The sequence below is a fragment of the Paramisgurnus dabryanus genome, chromosome 5 (genome assembly GCF_030506205.2).
Source record: "Paramisgurnus dabryanus chromosome 5, PD_genome_1.1, whole genome shotgun sequence".
Taxonomy (NCBI): Eukaryota; Metazoa; Chordata; class Actinopteri; order Cypriniformes; family Cobitidae; genus Paramisgurnus; species Paramisgurnus dabryanus.
The window spans coordinates 14,292,151-14,302,629 of NC_133341.1; the positions used below are offsets into that span (position 1 = coordinate 14,292,151).

The following is a 10,479-nucleotide window of genomic DNA, read 5'->3' on the forward strand; positions in this document are numbered from 1 at the left end:
CATGCAGATCAAGCTATCCACAACATTATCAGTGACAGCTCTAAATTATTATTGCCATCTTGAAAGAAACTGCCACCAAGAGTGTGTGCACACACATAAGCTGTCCCAATCTTTCGAAGGCTGCATTCCAAAACTAAATGCGTCACTACAAAAGGCAGTCACATTTCAAAGGCTCCTGGCTTACATGTAGAAAGACGTTCTTCTGTCATCTAGCCGTAAAGAATCAAACAAGTGGATTGTTCACAGGCCAACGCATCCCAAGATTCCCTGTGCGCCAGTAATGGCATTCAAATCCTTAGTTAATGTAAGTATTTTCTTGCATAATGTTTATTGCATGTGTATAATACAAAAAAAATATATGTTATGATGTTTTGCATTAACATTCCTTCTGCTTTTAATTCTTTACCATATATGTTTAATGTTGGTTAATCCGATATGATGGTGGGATGTGGAATCTTCAGCAATACATCATATTCTATAAAAGTGGGGCGGTGAGATAGCCCAACTTTTCATTTTTTGATATTTGTTGCTTTCCCTTACTATAATGGCTTGTTTATATAATTTATTGTATGTATTGTATTGTATGTATTGATTACTCTGCATGTTTTGTCTTTTGATACTTGTTTAACGTAATGTACCTGTATGTACAGTGTTTTGCATTCTTATTATTTTTTAAAAATACAACTGTATGATTATTTGTCATGTCAATAAAGCTGAAACTGAAACTGAGAGAGAAAGAGAGAAATGTAACAAAACTTATATCACGCGAAAAACAATGTACAGTATTTGTTGATTCATGACTGAAAATGACAGCTAGCCAGAAATAGACATATTGCTGGAAAAATAAGAAAAGAGGAAGAACTACTGAAACATATTAGAAGGGAAGTCATTTGCAAAAGTGTGTATATGAAAGTGACGCATCACAGTGAGTAGTGAACACACTGCAGCATTCAGGAGCACCTTAGTCACTATCTGTTGACCATGATATTGAACTGGCGACCGTTGGGTTACTAGACCAATTCTCTAACTCGCCCTACTGCTCTAAATATATACATGATTGCCCTATGCAATATATTGAGTATAGATAATTTTAGTGTAATAATGTTAACACAAACATATGATATTACATGTTAACATGATGTGCTAATATTACATAAATATACATGGATGTACTAGAGAGCCACACGAGAGCAAATATGTGAATACTGTATGTGTTTTTAATGTCTGTCCTCTAAATCAAGGGTTCTCCAAGTGTGGTCCACAGAGAAATTTCTAACCGGGGGTCTGCAAAATAATTTGCTATGAATGATAAAGTTTTGCTGTATTATTAAAAAGTGTATTTACATATGGGGCCATCTAATGATTGTGACATATCACAACAAATGGTCATACTGTAAACCTCTCACTTCACTTAAAAAATAAACTCTGTACTCAAGAGTGCAATGAATTGTTCCTGCTTCAATATTTCAGTTTCACAAGGAAACCTGGGCATATTCTATCTAAATAAATATACAATTGTGGCTATTAGTTTGGATTAATTGAGAGTGTTAATTAGGTTTAAAGTGTTTTAGGTAACTTTGAATTAGTAATTTTAATGTTTAGGTTTCTAAAACTATGCCAGTCCTGCTATTGTTGATTTTATAAAACTTTTAAGATAACTTTGTTTTTGAGTCCAAATGCAATCTAAATGACCATCAGTTTGAAAGCACATACGTGGTATTAACATGATTTAAATTGTGTTTTTGTTTCATCACTATAAAAAAGGATTCAGGTTTGAAAAATGCACTATGCAAATAGTTCAATATATAAGTATAAATTATGGTAAGCATATGCTTCATAACAGTTAAAATTATTAAGTTGAGAATCACCAAAAGTTTGAGAACCCATGCATCAATGCAGACAAATTCACCGAATTTGAGTCATAACCAAAGTCCCCCTACTGTACGTAACGTGACCCCCACTGACATCTGAGTGTATGTCTGTGTGTTGAGGATAACCCCCTCCTACAGGTCACCACTGACCAACAAGAAATGACAAAATTGCCACCACTTTGCTCCGCCTCCAACCTTGTGGTTGCTTTCTACTTCTCTGTTTTCGTCCCCCCGCTCCCCATATTCTAGCAGTTACCAGCAAGAATCATGAGAGAGGGATTGCTAGACTTCCTTGAACTTGGAATAAATGTCCAAACTACAAAAAGTACCAAATATAATACAAATACTCACCGTGACATTTAACAAGGTCATATGATGCTATTTCTTGATTTACATTTTTCTTTGGAGTGTTAAAAGATGTTTGTGCATATATAGTTGGCAGTTGTACGATATACTTTCTTAAAGTGAATGTCCATTCACCCTAAAATGCCTCATTCAAACACGGCCCCACATAACTATGTCACTGTGTGGAAAGATTTGCATATCTTTACGTCAAAGTGGCCAGAAATCATTCATTTTTAATGAGAGCCGGCGGCGAGGTCCGGCAAGCACCGGCACAACACTTCTTGAACAGTGTGAGCATCCAGGAGAATTCAAAACAACTTTATGTTAATAAGCTATGACGCGGTTGTAGTCGTCCGCTTGAGAGGATTCCAGATAATGCCTTCAACTGTCAGAGCGTCCACTAATCTTTTTGTATAGCCTCATTACGTACATTTACACCACCCAAATGTATCATCGTGTATCAATGCGTTACAGAAAGGCAGGGTATAACCATAATCGCAACAATTATGTCCAGTATGTGGAAAACCTAACCTTAAACCGCGTAAACACATTGCATAACAGCAAATACACAAAATAATGTTATTTTAAAGGGCCGCTAATGTAGGTGTTTACAGCAATATTAAAATGGTCTCTGGTATCCCCAGAATGATTCTGTAACGTTTCAGCTCAAAATACATCACAGATCTTTCATTATACAATATCGAACATGGCGATTTGTGGCTGCAATGACAAACGCGCTGTTTTTGTGTGTGTTTCTTTAAAGGCAAAGAAAGCTTCTGTTCCCCTCCCCGTATGCAAAGTATGGGGTAGAGCGCTTACATATGTGCTTTGGAGTACATCAAAACATCTGTCTCTGGCCTGAAGATTGAAATACGCGCTCATAAGGTGGAGTCTGTGAGCGGTTATGGTTGGGGCGTAATCAATGTGACATCACATTGATAGAGAATCCCCAACAGCCTGTTTTGTGTGACTGTTGCAGATTACACAAAGAAGTATACATGGATTTGTATAATTACAGGATAATAACACACACTGGCCAATAATTTTCATTTCATTACATTTGACTCAAAGTGCATTTTCTAAGTTAGGGGGCCTTTAAGCAACATGATCGCTTTAAGTGTTTAAATTGCTTACACAGCTACTTGTCCTTTTATCAATCTAAAAATCTATACATAATATATAACAAAGCCTTAAGTAAATAAGCTTTAAGTAAAATTTGATGAAATTAGAGAAGAAATGTTTTAAATTATGTAATACTGTAGGTGATTTCTTTCTCACCAAAAAATGTGTTATGACATTTTCCATCTGAACCACTTTCCATGAAAATAAATATTTATTTGCCCCTAAAGGAGCACACAAAATATTCTTTGAAAAATAAGTCATGCTATGACATGACTCATTCGATTTTGCATACATGTGTCTGCCAGCTTGAGGGCATGATGTAAAGAAAACATAGTACCACAAAAGGTTATAAATGTCACTTAATTCTACTAAGAATTATAACTACAAAGTGAATGGATGTTGTTAAAGCATTTTTTTTTTACCTTGGACAATAAACACCACCAAAGTCAAACTAAACATTTGTTCTGTGAGATGAAACCTCTCTTTTTTTACATTACTGCATTGTAAATAAAGCTGACCAACAAAATGTGAGGGAGAAAAACAGCAGTGGAAGGAAGTGTTGCTCAACCTAAAACTACTCGGATTAAAACATGAAGTGATGCTCATGTGGTGTAACTGTGGTTTTACATCACCAAATATACCGCAACTCCGATTTCCATTTAGATACTCTCTACAAATATTACAGCACATAACATCTGTGGAATAAGTGTGCACCATTTTCTTCTAAATGCTTGTCATATGAATTGCCTAAAATCGCAAAGCCTCATAATGCATGTTTATTATATTTTTTTGACAGCAACTGAAATTGGGTGGCGTTACAATGGGTATTCCCTCAAAAGAGGAGCGATATAGAAAAAAGTTTTGTAGTAGTCGGATATCCCAGTTTAGACAAATTGAAAGAGAGTGATCCCCAGTAATTTGATAGACATTGGGAATGTACAAGAATAATACAGAGGGTTTTTTCAACCTAACATTTTTTTATTTCTACATAAATTTCACTTGTGTCAAAAACAACATTGGTAACATTTTATATAATAAGGTTAATTAGTTAATGTATTAACTAACAGGAACAAACCATGAGCAATACAATTTTTACAGTATTTATCAGTCTTTGTTAATGTTAGTTAATAGAAATAAAGCTTTTAATTGTTTGTTCAACGTTAACAAGATTAGTATTAGTAATTGTCGAAATTAACATTAACAAAGATTAATAAGTGCAGTTCATTATTAGTTCATATTAACTCATGAAACTAACTAATGGACCTTATTATAACTAATGAAACTTATTGTAAAGTGTTATCCAACATTTCAGGTCAAACTCCAGGATCTACTTGCACTTATTATTGCTACTGTTTGTAAACTCTGTTCCTAAAATCCTAAATCCAATAATTATGATGAATAAAATATATTAAAATACAGCGCTTACACAGCAAGATTAGTATATTCAGAATTCTTAACATTAACATCAAAACAACAGCAGCATATTTCAATGCACACATGTACTATAGCTGTGTATGAAAAGCTGTGTTATTTTCAACCCAGTATTGGGTCAAAAAGGGACGAGCCCAGCCTGTTGGGTTGTAATTTAACCCATTAGTAATTTTCCCAAAAGTGTTTGGGTTTGCCCATGTTTTACCCAGCCATTAGTTAAAAACAACTCAGTACTTAGAATTTTATTTGCAGACTGATTATTGCACAACTAAGATAAAAGCCTATACACTCAAAAAATAAATCTAGAGAAAGGATATAGCACATATGCCACTGCAATAAGAACGAACTTATCAGTGAATCACATTCTACACAGCTGTGATTATACAAATCCTCAATGCATTGAAGGTCTGTTGAGACATCAAATCTTGAAACTGTTTTGATGTATGTGCGTGTAGATGTTTCGATTAGGCTATGTGGTCTCATCATTTGAGGAGGTACTTTTTATGAATGTACACACCAGGTGGTTCTTCATTTCACTGGAGCAAAACAGAAATTTCGTTTTATGTAGAAAACTGCAGTTGAGTAAGACTATGTCAGAAAGAGACAGAGACTATAAGGAAGCTTAAGAGGGTGTTCCCCAAAGGGACTCTTATGAGTTTCCACCATGGGTCTTCAAGGGGCTGAGTAAACATTAGGAAGACCCTAAAACTTCTATAATTAGGATAAGCTACAAAGTTAGATTATTTTATTAAAGGGATACATTTTCATACCTCAGTCTGATATTTGTATTTTGTGTGTCATTTTTTCTATTTTGATTAGATATATTTCTAGGGTTATAGTTAACAATATTAACTATAACTCCAAAAAAACATTATTAAAAATGTATAAAAAATATTAATGAGCATTTGAAAATCAATTTGCCTGTCATAAATGAAAATACAGTAGGCTATCCCTCAGCAAGATTACTGTACTTCTTGAAACTCCTTGAGTAACAAAACGTATGACAACCGAGCTGAAACAAGAAAAAAAGGGGAAACTAAAAACGAAGCGGCATTCCCGAAGCATAACGAAACAGAAACGAAGCATCATTATATAAACATGTCGCAAATAGCACCTCATCACTTCACATCACTGACAACGATTGATCGATCAAGTGCTAATATTCAAGGTGAGCGCCATCTTTTATATAAAACAAACAGGAGTACAATAGAAAGTGTACACGGGATTTCTTGACGTTTTTATATATTTTATGTTTTAAGTATTGTTTAACAAATTAATATTAGACCATATGGCAGCAACCGATATGGGCTTAAACAGGTGCAACAAGTGCAATTTCAATCGACTGTTCTTTGGATAAAAGTGTATATTCCAACATTCATGTGAAAAATCAAATGACATGTTTTATAATAAATTTAAGTGTATTAAGTATATTTAAGGTCTGTTTTTGTGACCTAATTGTGATATGCTGTGATTAGTTATTTGATTTACAATCAAACTTGAACATGTTTATGCATTGGTGATCTGATAATGAATACATTATATACATTGAATATATAATGAATTTAAACATTTCTCTCAGATGTTTTGCCGGTGTCTACCTGTTGTGTGCATCCTACTGATGTGTCTGGTGTTTGAGAGTCATTCCTCTCCTCGTGGTCAAAGGGGGTCGCCGACCTTTTCCAATTCACTGCGTCTCACGCGCGCCATCCGTACACATGTCCAGAAATTGCTCAACCGATACGTAAGACACACATAACTGATCAATATGGTTGATTTTACACTATACACCTGGTATATTCTTCAGTTCGTGATATTAATTTTTCATGCTATGTTTTTGTCAGAAGGAACAGATGTTTGGTGACGAGCTCTTTGAAAACAGAGAATTAACGCTGAGCTCATTACCGGCTGTCACTGTCTCTTATAATAACTGGATACAAATGCAGGTGTGTTTTCATTCACTTTTTTAATCTTTTAAATAAATAATCATTAAATTCAGGTTTTTCAGATACGTTCAAAATATGTTTTTAAAACAAAAAATATTATATACAGTACAATATTTTGGAAGCACTTTACAGTAAGGTTGTATTACAGTATTACCTAATTAATGCATTAGTAAATGTGCAGTAAAACATGGTTCATTAATTAATGTTAATTTTGATTTTATAAATGTATTAATAAATGCAGAAATTAACATGAACAAAGATTAATAAATTATATAAAAGTATTGTTTATTGTTCGTTTATGTTAGCTAATGCATTAAATAATGGTTAACAACAACCTTATTTTAAAGTGTAACCAATATTTTGTAACGCCTTAGTTTTACATAATTGGTGAATTAATACATTTCTCAAAATTTCTCAGTTTTAGGGTTTATTGGCTTTATTCTCCCCTTTATAATACATTAAATATTATTTTTCTTTAAAAACAAAACCGAATATGTTTTCACTGTATTTGAAATGTAAACTAGGAGTAAACTAACTTTTTGCACAGTATTTAAAAAACTTTTAATTTGGAACAAATTTTATTGGTAAGATTTTGGAAGGTTTATTTGGTCCAAGGCATAGCCAAAAACATTTTGGGGGTCATATCAAACAGTGAGAAATGTCACTAAAATAAAATATAAAATATTTTTTGATCAAGGACATGGTTAAGATTTTTTACAGAATGAAGTTTGATAAAGTTTCGTTAAGATTTAAAGTATTAGAATGCTTCTCAAGGTTCTGTCTTGGGTCCCATTCTGTTTCTCCTTTACATATTTCCTTTAGGTCAGATAATTAGCCAGTTTAGTGATATATCTTACCATCTATATGCAGATGATATCCAACTGTATTGTTCCTTTAAGGAAACTGAGTTCTTCAAATTATCATCTCTAATCAACTGTCTGACTAGTATCAAACAGTGGTTATGTGAGAACTTTTTGCTTCTAAATTCTGACAAAACAGAAACACTAATTATCGCCCTGAGAGCAAAATCCTAAATATAAAACAACATATTATATCTGTCAAACCGAGCCTCAGGAGCTTAGGTGTTGTGTTTGAGTCAGCTATGTCCTTGGAGCTCCACACTAAACATTTAGTGAGAAACTGTTTCTTTCAATTGAGGAATATTTCGAAATTAAGATCTTTTGTGACTAAGGGTGAGTTGGAGATGATCATTCATGCGTTCATCTCCTCTCGTTTAGACTACTGCAACAGTCTTTTTACTTGTTTGAGTAAGAAGGACCTTTATCGTTTACAGGCTGTCCGCGGCAAGGCTTTTAATCCACATTAAGAAAAGAGAGCACATCACACCGATCTTAGTAACACTCCACTGGTTACCGGTCCAGTATAGGATACATTTTAAAATTCTGGTTCTCACTTTTAGGGCCTTACATGGCCAAGCCCCTACCTACATCACTGATTTGATATAGCCTTACACTCCAATTCGAAGCCTTAGGTCATTAGATCAGAACCTATTAGTCGCTCCCCGTACTCATTTTAAAACTAGAGGGGATCAGTCATTTAAGGCGGTTGCTCATAGGCTTTGGAACGCTTTGCCTCTTTTTTTGCGCTGTGCGAATTCAGTTGATTCTTTTAAAAAACAGCTGAAGACTCTGCTATTCAAACAGGCTTTTGGTTAGTCTGAGGTTTTTATGGTTGTTTGTTGTGTATGTTGATTGTATCTTGTATTCTGTAGAAGGTTTTTAAATGTTTTTGTATTATATTTTATTGTAAAGCACTTACTTTGATTTTTATCTGTGAAAAGTGCTATATAAATAAATTTTACTTACTTCTAACTAATATAATTCCACTTAGTTTACTGTATGAGTGCGGTGATACAGTTGTTAACAGAATGTGTTTGCTTAGGACACTGAGCGTTTGCAATTGGCCTCTCACCACCTTCAAACCTTCTGGATTCACCTGGAAGATCAACGACAGCAATTAGAGAAAGAGAAGGACGGAAATAGAAAAGAACCGAGAAGAGATAAGCGTGGAAGGCCTCAGTTCACCTTATTTCAAAGCTTTATGGCTCTACAAATAGATCTGCGGGACCTAATGAGACAAGTCAACTCTCAGGTACAAGTCACAACTTGCTATATCAGCAATCTATGAGCCAGCGTCATGCCTTATTATGAAGAAGCTAAATGTATGTGTTCATCATTCACAGTATTACATAACTTAGATGAGCAAACATCATGCATCATTTCTATTGCCATTACAAAACAAGGGGGCTATCAGCAAAACATCCACAAAAATTCCAAGGGGAATTTCGTAAGACATATAGAAAAAAATTGTTATTAGCTTAGTAGTATTCTAATGAACACATTGGCATGTGGTCTACTTCATGATCTGTTGTAACAAGTACAGACTAGACTGATTATAGAGAGACCACTCATGTTGTGTGTTTGTACTACCAAGGTTTTCTGGGAAACATCCTGCCATTTTTCTCACTGCTCTGAACTTCAATCTAACTTTGAACACATAAAAAAAAACTGCAGACAAAACATGTTTCTGTTAAAAATAGGCTATAAATCATGCTTCTCTGTTTTTATCCTCAGCTTGAGAGTCTCACAGCCAAACAGAACTCTGATTCTACATCCACCAAATCTCCACAGCCCTCTCCCTTATCCTCCACTTCAACCTCCAGTCCGATTCCTAGCACGCATAGATCCACAGCGAGCACTACTCTCCAGACCTCATCCCACACTGATGCTCCCCAAAGCTCCACGCATTTCACTGTAAAATCAACTGAAACCTCAACTGCAACCAACACGAAACCTTCTGCAAAAACAGAGGAAACCTTTGTAGGTGTCACAGTGAACCCTAAAAAACCCACCCAGACATCAACAGTCCATCATTCAAGGGGAAGCCAGCAGAAGACAGAAGCTCTGTCCTCAGGGACGTCCCGCTGGGTCCAGCATCTGAAGGGCTATGTTATACTGAGAGATCTTGAGCGGTACCTGAGCAGATTGGCACGCGATTACACTATACTCCGAGCTAAACACTGATAAACAGACATGGAAACAACAATAAAACAAGTATTTAACAAACATTCACACATAATTGAATACACTAACATTTACATCCACATACAACTGCAATTACAGTCGCTGTTTACCTAATTTATTAGAATTACTGTATTTTTATGAGATAATTTATTATTTTTTCTACTGTTTGATTATTTTGATGACAGATGTGATGTGTGGAAAGTATTATGTCAGTATGTGAATATATTTCAGGCAGCTTGTGCTTCCTTTCCAAAATATTTAGGAAAAAGATGTTTACCACAGTATTATGTTTTACAGTAGTATTAATGAAAAAGTCAAGAACAAATTTGGTTCATTTCATGTTTTTTATTAACTTCAGGTTATCTTCATGCTCTGTTTGACATCTATAAGCACTTTAAACAGCACACACTTTGTTTACATTAGAAAATTTGACAGAAAAAACAAGTTAGCTATTCTCGAAAATCAAAATTCCCCAAACACCCCACTTCCCTCCTTCGCTGATAATCAGCCAATCAGAGCACAGAATGATGAGATATTAACTTTATATCCCCTTTCTTTGTCTATCCCCTGTACTTTCCACCTTGTGTTATTTATTAAATTATTTATTTTATTTATGTGTAATGTATTCTAAACATGCAGTATTTATATTTATGTAATCATTGCAAATGCAGTGAAATATTTTTTTGTACAACTTTTTATGTATTTAATAAAATTATTAAAAGA

At 34.4% G+C, this 10,479-nt stretch overlaps 1 protein-coding gene across 1 annotated transcript; it reads left to right on the top strand.

The window, feature by feature from the left end:
• The first annotated feature begins 5,906 nt into the window (after positions 1-5,906).
• On the top strand, positions 5,907-10,294 carry LOC135748528 (uncharacterized). Its single transcript, XM_065266737.2, has 5 exons — positions 5,907-5,937; positions 6,349-6,510; positions 6,611-6,712; positions 8,615-8,824; positions 9,307-10,294. Exons 2-5 carry the CDS (start codon positions 6,349-6,351, stop codon positions 9,754-9,756), a joined length of 924 nt encoding a protein of 307 aa, XP_065122809.1. The 5' UTR covers positions 5,907-5,937; the 3' UTR covers positions 9,757-10,294.
• Positions 10,295-10,479: the final 185 nt, after the last annotated feature.

Bases quoted from the DNA above. Each gene is read 5' to 3' on its own strand.
- LOC135748528 (XM_065266737.2), top strand. From the start codon at position 6,349: ATGTTTTGCCGGTGTCTACCTGTTGTGTGCATCCTACTGATGTGTCTG. The intron at 6,511-6,610 runs GTAAGACACACA...TGTTTTTGTCAG, and splicing joins AGAAATTGCTCAACCGATAC to AAGGAACAGATGTTTGGTGA. The intron at 6,713-8,614 runs GTGTGTTTTCAT...GTGTTTGCTTAG, and splicing joins ATAACTGGATACAAATGCAG to GACACTGAGCGTTTGCAATT.